General features: G+C 35.7%; 1 protein-coding gene across 1 annotated transcript in view; it reads left to right on the forward strand.

The window, feature by feature from the left end:
• The first annotated feature begins 258 nt into the window (after nt 1-258).
• Nucleotides 259-13,366, forward strand: part of Etl1 (SWI/SNF-related, matrix-associated actin-dependent regulator of chromatin, subfamily a, containing DEAD/H box 1) — a 49,884-nt gene continuing 36,776 nt past the window's right edge. Inside the window, exons 1-3 of the mRNA XM_069846746.1 lie at nt 259-380; nt 516-693; nt 2,608-2,789. Of these exons, the coding sequence (XP_069702847.1) occupies nt 543-693; nt 2,608-2,789 (333 nt within the window). The 5' untranslated portion in view covers nt 259-380; nt 516-542. The remainder of the gene's footprint in view (nt 381-515; nt 694-2,607; nt 2,790-13,366) is intronic.

Genomic DNA, 13,366 nt, shown 5'->3' on the forward strand with positions numbered 1-13,366 from the left:
GCTACGTCACTAGCGATCAGCTATTCAAACTGAAATCCATTTGATGTTCACTCCTGAAAATAATACTGTCGCCCGATACTCTTGCTTGTTCCACTTGGTTCAACGATATCTACAGTTCCTTTTGTCTCCAAACATTTCTGAAAACTGTTAAAATAATAACAAAAAGAGAGGGAATTTGTGCCCATTGTTATTGTGTTGGCAACTCCCGGTATTCATGGTCGAAGGTTGGCAACCACATTCCGTCTCAAGCTATAAACAAAAAAATGTCAAAAAATGAACTCTCGAACTGCGGTATCGGAACGATAACTTACTTTATCGATTACCCACTGTAGGATCGTGACTATCTTCCGTGTATGTACACAGCCAACTCGGAATAAAGGGTAAGTGAATTTTAATTTAACCTTTACGTTTTCTAACATAACTCTGCCAGTAATGAATGTGTTTCAGAGAAATGATTATACATGAAAACAGTAATTTAATAGTACCTAAACGACTTCCCTCTGCAAATATTATAGGCGATTATCAGTGAAGACATCGTCAAAATGTCACAAGAGTCCAGTTCTGGATCTGGGGTGCAGGATGCCCCAAGTCCAAGCCTTTTAAACAACCTTCGTCAGTTTCGGTTTCAGAAGAAATCAACACTCAAAATAGAAACGAACCGGTCAAATGGGATGGTTAACAATGGAACACCTAGTAAGTATATGCGTAGGCCTATGATTGTTTTTATATTTGTAATAATGTGAACTAGCAACAGTGCTCATTGTTCCATGATTTCGAAATTAAAGTCTTTCTTTTCTTTTTATGTTTTATGATTACAGTTATCGAATTTCAGTCTTAAAATATGGTATCTGCTGCAATACCGGTAGAAACAAGTTATAACCTGGTCGTTCTTGAATAAGATAAAGGAAAAACATAAATATAGCTTAACTACGAGGAGAAAAAGTTACTTGTTTAATGTATTGGGTTTAAAATATGATTATATCACGGTACAAAGTTACTTTTAAATAATTAAAAATATAAGAAACTAGCCTATACATTTTTTTTCTATGTAGGCTACTCAATACTTAGCTTTCTCTTAGAAATGTACATAACTTAAGTTACCAAGATATATTTTATAAGCTCCTTTTTTTTCTAATGAGTATAATGTATATATATTTACGAGTACATAGTAAAAGCCCTGGGCGCGCTTCCGAACAGGGGCAGCGGCATTTCCCCTAAGGTTAGAGTCAAGTTTAGGTGTGTGTGTATTAATCGAAAAAATGTCGTATAAACTTGCGTCCTATTCTCAATATTTTCTACCCCCTAATTTTCGATTAATACACACACATACCTAAACTGGGCTCTAATCTTAGAGGAAATGCCGCTGCCCCTGTTCGGAAGCGTGCCCGTTTAAGTTACTTATTTTAATAGCTGTGCCTGTAAGATATGTGCAATATTACGTAATACCATCCTCTCCAGATTTTCTATCTAGACTTATACAGATATGGAAACATTGCACAATTAAGAAGTTTACTTTTAAGAAATTTTAAATTCGTTTAAAGTAGCACTGAGTTAGTTCCCTTCGTACCCCGCTTGTACACCTTGCATATACGAATCTGTGACAGGTTAGACGTGGTTGGTTAGGTTTTGTTATATCTTGCATAACTTATACGATCAACTACATCTCCAAAAAAAAAATATATATATATATATAAATTCAACAATTTTCACTTCAGAAATTACCGGAACTGTCTCAGCACTGTTTAACTTTAAATTCTTTAAAATAAAAGTTGTAGGTTGGTGTAGGGTGCTCGAGTCTGCCTATAAAGGAGTGGTTAAAAAAAGTCGAGATTTATATAGACCCTTGCCCCTATAGTAACAAGCTATAGTTTGAAATCTGTGAGAGCATTATTTCCAGAATTCGAGCCTTGTAAAGTTATAAAGTAGTTAGGTATCTGGCCCCGGAACATTTTTTCTCTTGAAATTATTCAATTGTTACATTACATTAAGTTGAACAGAGAAGTATAATATAACATTTTCATATTACATTTTTGTACTACTAAGCAAATTATGGTGAAACTTGGACTCTCACTTTGAGAGAGGAACATAGGTTAAGGGTGTTTGAGAATAAGGTGCTTAGGAAAATATTTGGGGCTAAGAGGGATGAATTTACAGGAGAATGGAGAAAGTTACACAACACAGAACTGCACGCATTGTATTCTTCACCTGACATAATTAGGAACATTAAATCCAGACGTTTGAGATGGGCAGGGCATGTAGCACGTATGGGCGAATCCAGAAATGCATATAGAGTGTTGGTTGGGAGGACGGAGGGAAAAAGATCTTTAAGAAGGCCGAGACGTAGGTGGGAAGATAATATTAAAATGGATTTGAGGGAGGTGGGATATGATGATAGAGACTGGATTAATCTTGCTCAGGATAGGGACCAATGGCGGGCTTATGTAAGGGCGGCAATGAACCTCTGGGTTCCTTAAAAGCCAGTAAGTAAGTAAATTATGGTATTTTTGCGTATCATAATGAAAGTATTATGATATATGGTGCAATGAGTACCATAATAATGCTATGATTGGCACCACTACGACTAATGGCTAATGTATGATGTTTCAGACGATCACGTGTCTGCAGGATCAGAGAGTCTGTCGAGTCCGGAGTCGATAGTCGTGCAGCGTAAGAAACCAGTGGCACGTATCCAGGAGAGTGACGAATCAGATGAGTCCGAGGCTGATAGTGCTGTCAAGGAGAACAACCTGAAGTTCCTGGAAGATGCCTTTCCTTCTCTGGACAAGATGGTGAGTGCAATATAATTTCTGCCACTCATTCTCCTCCTGTAAACTCCTGCAGACTTCAAACGATCATCTCTATCAAAGGAGGTAAGCACAATAAACCTCAGGTTGTGCAAGCCTTAGAGCCCTTCTTTGTATTAAAAAAAAAAAACATTTTGGATGCTAGGTGGGCCATGCACCGAGTCCAGCCCTGTCAGTCTCCCTGGCCGGAAAAGAAGCAAACGGTTTTAAGTTTGGCTATATGAGAGATTGACGGTGATCATGATTGTTATCTTCATTCTGATGATTGAGTACATTCCATCACTGCCTCTTCTTTGTTTTCAGTTTTCTCGTCTTCCTCTTCCTCGTACTTTTGCCTTCCTCTCCTACTTCAGTATAATGTAAGGAAAAGCATTCTATTGAATTATATGTGAGTCTGTATTTTTAAAAACTGTAAATTAGCCTATATTCCAGTTCAAGAAAATGTATTGCAAAATGTCGTATACTTAACACACAAATACTGTGGCTTTACCCGTAACGAAGTCAGGAATCCAAAATCTCATTTCAGTGCAAAACAAAAAATAGTTATTTATGGTACTTGTGAGGTAAGTGCATCTTTATTGCGCGAGTGGAAAGATTTAAGCACGAAGCGTCAGCCGAGTGCTTAAATTACACGAGCACAATAAAGATCACGCTCACAAGTACCATACGTAATTTTATCCATGACCATAAAGAAAAATTATGTTTTATAAAAGAAAATACGTTGAAAATAAGTTCTCAAATAATCACATATCATGGCATGGATTTTAGAATCGATATGTGAACTAGGTAGGTCATGATGTAGGAGGCCATGATTAGTGAAGAATGGTATCTAAGGCGTTGGATAAATAACAAATTATAATTAATTATATAATTTTAATATACATTTTTTCATTTTAAACGTGTATTTTCGTCTTTTTGAAGTTTCAGGGATTATTTAGAAGTGTTCACGGGACTAATGTGATTAAAATAATTTCACATTTTACTTCTGTAAACTTAAGAGGAATGTTGAAACGTAATTAATCATCGTGTCTGTTTAGCTCAATTGGCTAACGTGTGTTGTTATATACAATCCTATAAACCCAACTTCGCAGGTTCAACTCTCCTCGCCTCCCGAAAGGTAAATTATTACAAATTAAAAAAAAAAACATAGTAGATATGGATGCAATGCACAAATTACGATGTAGTAGATAGAGAAAAGAGAAGGAGATTGAGTGTATGTATATTTAAGAAATAATAATAGAGAAGTAGAGGTAGTGACATCTAGTAACTAATATATTAACTTCTTGAGTAATAGAATAGTTGAATGGAAAAGTATACGTGTGTACCCGGGTACTAGGAAAATACTAATGAACTGTGAGATAAAGTTCACACTGTGAGGTAAAGTCTTTATCTCACTAGTGGAATAAAGTAATGTTGAATAAAAGCCTACTTTGCAAACGTATATAGTAAAGGCATGCTTTTCGTTATGGTCATGGATAAAAAATATTAGTACCTGTTACATACGGGACAGTAGAAAATCAGCCTTTATTAGCTGGTTTATTTCCACTTAATTTTTTCTGAAATTACTTACAGTTAAAAATGCTTTTTGGTGCTCAGCATTACTTTACAATATATACTTAACATGTGCTATCAGGGGCCTGTTTCTCAAAACTCACGGACTAGTAATACTAGTCTGTACAGTAGTAATATTAGTTTATTTTACAAGTCTGTGTTTCTAGAAACTACAAGGGTAAAGTAGTAGTTACCAGTTCACAGACTAGTAATATTGGTCGATTTCACCAGTTCAAAAATGATTCTGTTTCTCAAAATGCTAATCTAGTTGATTATACTAGTATTTAACAGGAATATTCCTACAAGACTCTAAAGACTGGTGATTTCTATATTATCAGTTACCAGTGGCAATCTTTCTCAGATAATCAAAACAAATTTTTTTAATAAATGTGGTTTAGTGATTTCGATTGAAGTAGTAAAGAAGTTGTTGTGAGAAGAGCTAAACCTATATCGAGAAAGAACAATTATTATTCCTTTACGGGAGCATTGTTTAAATATAATGAACGGTTTAAATAAAGTGCTGAAAAGCTTGGAGAGTTGTTAAATATAGTGGGACCTGCCATAACAAGACATACAAATAGAAGTCATGCATTATCAGCAAAGTTTCAAATACAAATTGCTCTACAAATCGGGATGTTGATTATTTTCCAATGCCATCTGGTTTTTCTGCCCTAGACCAGCAACACATGCAGATTTTTTTCCTAATAATCTAATACCAATTCATCAACTGGAGTAATTTTTGCTGGCTTTCCTTCTCCACTGCCAGTTCTTCTGACATTGTCAACTTTAGCCTACAAATTAAATACAAAACGACACTACTTAATGAATAGATCAAACGTAAAACTGAAAAAAAAAATAGCGATTTTTTCAAGTCATAAGTGGCATCCATGTCGCCAGTAGACTCACTAGCTACATAATGTGTTCATATTATGATACTGTGAACTTGAATTGGTACTCGTCAAAGTTGCTTTCTTAATGTTGGGCCAGTAAGTGTCCCTAACGTATGCATAATCTCTGTTCTTAAGTATCAGTTCCATAGCCTCACTTATTACAAATTTTTTTGTCCAGTCGTTTACTTTATCATTTTTGTTATTATGCTTGAAAAACACCGAATGATATATCCTTTGAGTCATTAATCATATTGAGTATAGTTAATTTGCTTTCAATTGATGGAATTTCAAGAGAAGAGAGAAGTAAGAACCAAAACACAAACAACTTAGCCTCCTAACCTCAAATAACAATACCTACCAATGGGTATAAACAAATGAACTCAATCAGCTGACTAGTGAAAGAGATCATGTGACTAGTGAAAAATTGTCACAAGTTACTAGACTGGTGAAATAGTTTGAGAAACAGAATCTACTAGAGCTGGTGAAATATACTCTGGTAACTAGTAACTGGTGAACTACTAAACTAGTATTTTTGAGAAACAGGCCCCTGATCAAAGATTTTTCTTTACATGTTCCAATCACAAAAATATAATTTCTGAGACGTGTAAGTTACATATGGGACAAGTATTTGGTTACATATGGGACACACTAGTATTAAGTTATCCTAGTCAGCTTAACAATAATAACTAAAAGCTTGTTTCAGAGTGTGCCTTACATACCAAAATTTTTAATTTTGGTTTCAATCATCTTAATTTCATCAGCTGGAATTGAAAATATTGGCATTTATTTTATTCAGCCCTTCCACAAGCATTTCTATGTTTTCATATGAGCACATGCATACATTATGAACTGTGCATGATGTTGGAAATGGTTCTGGTCTCAGTGTTTTAAACATGGATAATCCTATTTTAAAATTATGATTTCTTTTAGCAAACTGTATCCCTGTTGAATTGTCACGTTTAAAATATGCTTTTGTGTTTATTTCCGCTTACAAGATTCACGATTTTTCACAGAAACATATTCCTTCTTTCCTGGTCTTATTCTTCACTTCATTTCATTCTTTCCTTTAGATCACTTATCAAATAGAGTTTAAGGTTTTCATAATAGTACATTATGCAACGAGCCTATAATGATAGTAATTAAGACGCGAGTATGTTTGTTTATGAAACTCGCTTGCGCTCATTTCATAATTTTCATATAGTCGGAGGCACCGATTTTGGCAGATGACCTCGATGACATTTCCAGTAGGCGAGCCAATATTGTTTGTGTAAGCTGCGAGAATGAGATGCGATAACATTCTGAGTCATTCATATTTTCATAACAGCAGCTCATATCAATTATCCTTATTATGAAACATACCACGGTACAGTCCTACTCAAAGAATACCTTTAATAAATGTAAATGACTTCCGTTCGCAATGACTTTACAATACGTCTCCTACATTTTCTAAATTAAATTAATTCTTAATTAAAAGGAAAAAGCATTGCATTGCGCATATATGTATATATAATCCTACCCTTACCAGATCAATATACAAGATTTGTCCAGTAATAATCTAGGGATCGTCTACGGGTGGTGCGACAATTCAAGTTAATAAAATTACGATTCTTCTTAATAATCAAAATATAATTTGGTTAACTGGGTAAAATTGCATGCTGTGGAAGTTAGATTTATAAAAGAGTACAATAAATAGGATTGTAATGGACATTACAAGGGCAATAACTTCTTCACACGCACATTGTGAACAGAACAGAGAAGAAAGCATTTTAAAATATTCGAAATCGTACAAAATATCGGAGAAACCAATTTTCCCTGCACAAATTGCACAAATTGAAAAGTATAATTACCATTCACAATAAATACTGTATTTTATGGATTCTAAAAAGTTGTTTATTAATCTAGAGGTATTGACTGATGACTCTATTAAATTCCAGCACAACATTCATTCAGAATATGTAGAAATTACACTTTGGATTTTACTAAATGTAGAGGTCTAATATCAAAAGGTGTTACATACCCCCTTAAATACTGTACATGTGTTACCTGTGCGATATCCGATGTTTAATTTTTCTAAATGTAATTCATAGTACTGAAACTGCCATAATGAATTCGCATAAATTGTATTATTCGTAATTTTCGTCTCCAAAACCCCTAAGATATCTAATTTAATTTTTCACCCATTTTTGTCCCACTCCACCACTTTAGGGACAAAGTCGGACTAAATAATACCTTATTCGTATTCTGTGATCATAAAGATCCCCAGATATCGACTTTCAGCGAGATCGGATGACATGAGATTTCTCACTCCCTTCTGCCTTTTCATCAGTACCTTAGGATATGGTATTTAAAAAATCTAAGAATGTTTAACCAATATTGTAGAGAGTAACCTTCATTTTAAATTTTACATCTCTAGTTAAATATAGTTTAGTGAATTTTTAGTAGAAAAAAAAAACCCCTGAAGTTATTTCAAGGGAGTAGCCTACATGAAATTGAATTTTTTTACTTTCCTTATACATTTTAGAAACAATTCTGAGAGAGTGAATCTTTGTTTTAAATTTAAAGGCTGCACGTCTGCTGGTTAAAAAAAATAAATCGGTATAATTATTTTGATCATTACTGCCTCCCATTTTCCATCCCTTAATGTTCGAATTTCGTAAAACTCAGTCTTATCTATTGACTAAGGATTAACATATTTCCATATACATATATATTTCCATATATATATAACAGATTATATTTCCATTTCGTACAATATTCTGGTCACGAGACATAATCATATACTTTGTCTTTTCGGGATTTACTACCAAACCTATCGCTTTATTTGCTTCAAGTAAAATTTCCGTGTTTTCCCTAATCGTTTGTGGAGTTTTTCCTAACATATTCACGTCATCCGCATAGACAAGCAGCTGATGTAACCCGTTCAATTCCAAACCCTCTCTGTTATCCTGAACTTTCCTAATGGCATACTCTAGAGCGAAGTTAAAAAGTAAAGGTGATAGTGCTCTCCTTGCTTTAGCCCGCAGTGAATTGGAAACGCATCAGATAGAAACTGGCCTATACGGACTCTGCTGTAAGTATCATTGACACACATTTTAATTAATCGAACTACTTTCTTGGGAATACCAAAGACACATATAGACTACTGTAATATTTGTTTAGTTTTTGGAGGTGACTGTCCAGAGTGCACAAATACTCGGGCGTGCATGTTTACTCTTATGTCCTACCCATTCCACTGCGACAGAGATAACAGCCGATCTTGCAGCTCGGTGAGGACTCGCTCTCCAGTTCACATTCAGAAAATCCATCTGCCAAAATCCCTGGCGCGACCTATACAAGCATCTTAATTACCATTATAGGCAAGTTTCATGCGACTTTTTATGCTCGACCATATTTCTAACTTGAAATTATTCAAAGTATTCATTTTATTCGCATCTGACAGAAGATTGGAAGTGACCTTGTGCGTAGCTCGTTAATTGTGAGATGTGCGCAGATGCGGAAGTATTGATTTTTTCCGAGGAACAATAATGACATTGACCTTGATGTAATGTACACTGCGACCACGTTAACATTCAATCGCGAGAGGGGAGGTAAGAGCGCTACGAGCAGAGTGGTCGGGGGCAACCTGGGTTGGCAAGGAATGAAGGAGAGGAGACCGTACAGTCAAGTTTACAGTACTGTAGAATAGCAATAGCAGCACAACGCATTTACTAAAACTAAACAGTTATCTTCAAGTTACTATTACGTCTGCCACTCATGAGTGATGAATAATGCTGTTTATGACAATAATAATAATAATAATAATAATAATAATTTAGTAATAATAATTTCATACCTTATTAAGCTTTATGTACGTCTAGACTGGAAGCAGATGATTCGCTATCAGAATCGGAGTCACTCTCGGAATCCAGCCCACCAAGATTAATGACAAGTTGCTCGATTTCGTCGTCCATCAAGTGATCACGTTCCCAATAAGCACTTTCGAGTCGTTTTACGTGAGTTACAGCGTTTTTCCACTCGTCTACTGTTACACTTGACACGGCTTGTATTGTGCGATTCCGTATTTCAGCTGCACTCTGATCCACATTACGGTTCGCAATTCTCCGTTTTATAATACTCCAGATGTACTCAATGGCGTTTAGGTCGCAATGATACGGTGGTAATCTTATAGTTTCATGTCCGTACATTTCGAAAATAGAGTCTACTCGGTACTTCGGTGGTGGACGTCGAACCCGCACAAGGTCCACTAATTCTACCTTCGTCATGTCGGCTTCGTAAGCAACATTATGTCTGTCCAGCCAAGCTTGAATTTCTGCTTTTGTCGACGCCATTGTTGGAGGTTTATCATACTGCACGGAGTGATATGGAGCATTATCCAAAACAATGAGACAGTTTGGCGGGAGATTGGGGATGAGCATTTCTTGGATCCACTTTGAAAAATTATCAAAATTCATTTCATCGTGGTAATCGCCACTCTTGGTCTTCGATTTGAAGATTAGAAATGCTCCAGGAACAAACCCTTCTTCACTCCCAGCATGAACAATTATCCAGCATTGTCCGACACTGTCATTCTTTAACACACCATCCGTTGTATTGTCTTGCCAACATTTGCTCACGGTGTAAGTAGGGTGAATCCACGTTTCGTCCAGAAATATCACTGTTTTCTTGTTCTCACCCGCATTGTCATTGTTCTTTATTCTTCTAAGATATTTTGCCCTCCATTCAACAATATCATTCCTTTCCATTAGAAATAATCTTCTATTCTTGCATTTCTTAAATTTGAATCCAATATCTCGAAGCAATTTGCGCAAGAATTCTCGTCCTCCAAGGATATTACGTTCACTTTTTAGACTGGCTAACACATTTTTTAAAGTTGGAACCTCCTTCTTTATCGCATAATAATTGTGAACTGTTTCTCGAATTCCACACAAATCGAAGTCATCGAGGTCTATTTTCTTGGAACTGCATTTCCGTTTCTTACCCGGGGATTGTAGTTTGTCACCAGCAATATCCGCTAATTTCGATTCTTTTCTAATTTTACATATGGTGGATTCGGATTTCCCAGTAAGAGCAGCAGCGCTTTTAGTCGCATTTTCGATGGGATGTTTAAGTGTTCCGGAAAACTTTTCTGAATCACAGTACTCTATCACTTTTCTGATGATCTCACGGCCCTCGCTGTGAATAGTTGGTTTCACTTTGGAGGACATTGTACAATAATTATCGCTTACACAATCACGTACATAGCGCACTATACTCACTGCACAGACTGTACGTTTACCCACTAGTTTATCTGGGTTCAAGAGAGCATCAACTAAACGTAGGCGGAGTGCCCTCTTACCCTCCCTCTCATCGCCTGTGTTAGTTCGCATACTTTCCGCAATTTTTGTTAGTGTGGTCGCACAGTAGAGAATAACATGAACAAATTTTGATATAACCTGGAAATTGATTTAGGATTGAAAAACGAGATGACAAATTGAATTTATTTGAATATTATTTACAATTAACGCTAATTATTATAGTAACAGAACATAACCTTCTGCGACAGTATTGGATTTCCAGCCTCCATGACGTTTCCCTCATTGTCTTTCGATTGCATATCCGAGAATAATCGAAAATCTGAACTTCAATGAATAGGTGTACTTTAATGACATGCATTAAAGGACTGCTACCAGGTGTATAATTACCAGACATCGGATTCTAGGGCAAATGCCTATTTTGTTTCTTTAGGAGAAAAGTAAAAATAATTATTAATATTTGTGTTTCATGGAAATTGAAAGGTATTCAAAGAGTTTTATAGTGCCCTAAAATGCCCTAAAACGGTTATTAGAGCCTAATTTGTTAATATTCGCCTAAAAATGCCTAACTCACTGTAAAGTTTCGCATTTTACTCTTACTTTTTATAATTTATACATGCATTCACTGCGAAATTTAAGGCATTTAAAAAGTGGAAAGTTTGCTTCACACCGGCCATGAAACCATTGATAAAGGGAACAAAATGTTTTGAATCTCACGACACTCGCAATAGATTTCACCGAATTTAACATGTTTGGAGGCATAAATGCCGACAAAGAACCAACCTTAGTTTTGAAGCAGGCAACAATCACAACATGTGCTGCTACCGATTCAGAGATATACTATACTATAAAAATGACTGTTTTCGGTCCGACACCGATTAGCTGTACTGCCCTTCAGAGTGTCATAAAATCACAATTTTTGGAGAAAGAGTGTTTTTGAAATATTTATGAAAAGTCGTAAAACTGCGAATTAGTAGGGTAAACCGTTACAAAATATTTAAAAGAATGGCCCTCCTAGTATTAACACTACCAGGAAATGCAACAATAAGTGGAACTTTGTATTTTTGTCCAATTAAATCTCAATAACAACGGTTCATTTGAATGCTCGTTAACAGTTGCTCTTTCCCTCACTTTATTTGTGTTGAGAAGTTTTGAGCGGTAGGACGTTTTCCTGTGAAGTTTAACGCGATAATGCCAAAAAATATAAGTGCAAAATCTACATTGATCCGGCAATGGCTAACAGAATATTCAGAATTCACTTATGATGGAAAAATAATATTCTGCAAGATTTGTAGCAAACAGGTATGTAACAATAGTTGAAATATATAAATTCTATTAATTTTAATGAGTAGGCCTATAATATTTATACATTGACTGAGCTATCCTGAGGTATAATGCTTTTTAAGACCACTACACTTTAACCTTTTAAATTCCGATAGTTAAAGTATTTGCAGGTCATTAAAATTTTGATTGTTCGAACCCACTAACTTTGTGATAGAAATACGGCAATACAACAATTAGGATTTTATTTTAATTCAGTTTACTTTACATTTTTAGATTTCGCAAGAAAAGAAGTGCCACCTAAAGCAGCATGTGCAAGGAGCGGCTCATAAGGCTAAAGCTCAGCAGAAAAATCAACTGCAACAAACTTTACTAACACAGCCTACTTCATCCAATCTCAGCAGCAATTTCTATGCTGATTTAACCAGAGCGTTTGTTGCTGCTAACATTCCCTGGAATGCAATTGAAAATCCGGTTTTAAGACAGTTTTTACAAAAATACTGCAAACAAAATATCCCATCTGAGTCGACTTAGACAGAATATACAATGAAACTTTAGCTTCCATTCGGGAGGATATAGGTGATTCTTACATATGGGTCTCTGTGGATGAAACCTCAGATCCTATGAATAGGTATACTCGTATAGCAAATATGGTAGTAGGAAAACTTAGTCCTGATGGACCTTCGATTCCACACCTCGTATGTGTTAAGGAACTTTCGAAAGTGAATAGCAAAGCCATTGCTTATTTTGTAAATAAAAGCCTACAGTCTTTATACTCAGGTAATATAGACGATTCTAAAGTTCTGTTGTTTTGTACTGATGCTGCCTCATACATGGTTGCTGCAGCTCCACTTCTTAAAACATTTTATCCTAACCTCACGCATGTAACCTGTCTAGCACATGGCCTTCACAGGGTTTCTGAAACAATCCGGAATGAATTTCCTCTTGTCAATTCGTTTATTTCTAACACAAAAAAATGTTTTTGTAAAGCCCCATCCAGGATTTCAATATTCAGAGAGAACTTTCCAGATATCCCACTCCCACCTCAGCCGGTTGTTACACGATGGGGAACCTGGATTCAGTCAGTGGTGTATTATTCTAAGTATTTTAAAGAAGTGGTCACAGTTATTGATAAATTACCTGAAACTGATAGTGCAGCGTGTGTGAAAGCAGTGAAAGATTGTCTGAATGACTCACGAGTGAAAAACGATATTGCCTACATAACATCAAACTTTTCTTTCATACCTGCAAGCATTGAACAATTAGAACGTGAAAAACAATCTCTTTGTAGCCAAATAGCAATAGTAAAGGAAGCTCAAGTGAACATACATTCTGCTTTGGGCGAAACTGGGAAAAAAGTTAAAAATAAGTGGGACAACGTATTAAATAAGAATGTAGGATTTTCATTGTTGGAAAAAGTATCAAGAGTGATATCGGGGGAAAGTGTAAATGTTCCAGTAAGTATTGATGTTTCTATTGTACCTAATTTAAAATTTGCGCCTCTCACATCAGTTTCGGTTGAAAGAAGTTTTTCTGCTTTCAAAATGAT

Source organism: Periplaneta americana, chromosome 15 (genome assembly GCF_040183065.1).
Source record: "Periplaneta americana isolate PAMFEO1 chromosome 15, P.americana_PAMFEO1_priV1, whole genome shotgun sequence".
NCBI lineage: Eukaryota > Metazoa > Arthropoda > Insecta > Blattodea > Blattidae > Periplaneta > Periplaneta americana.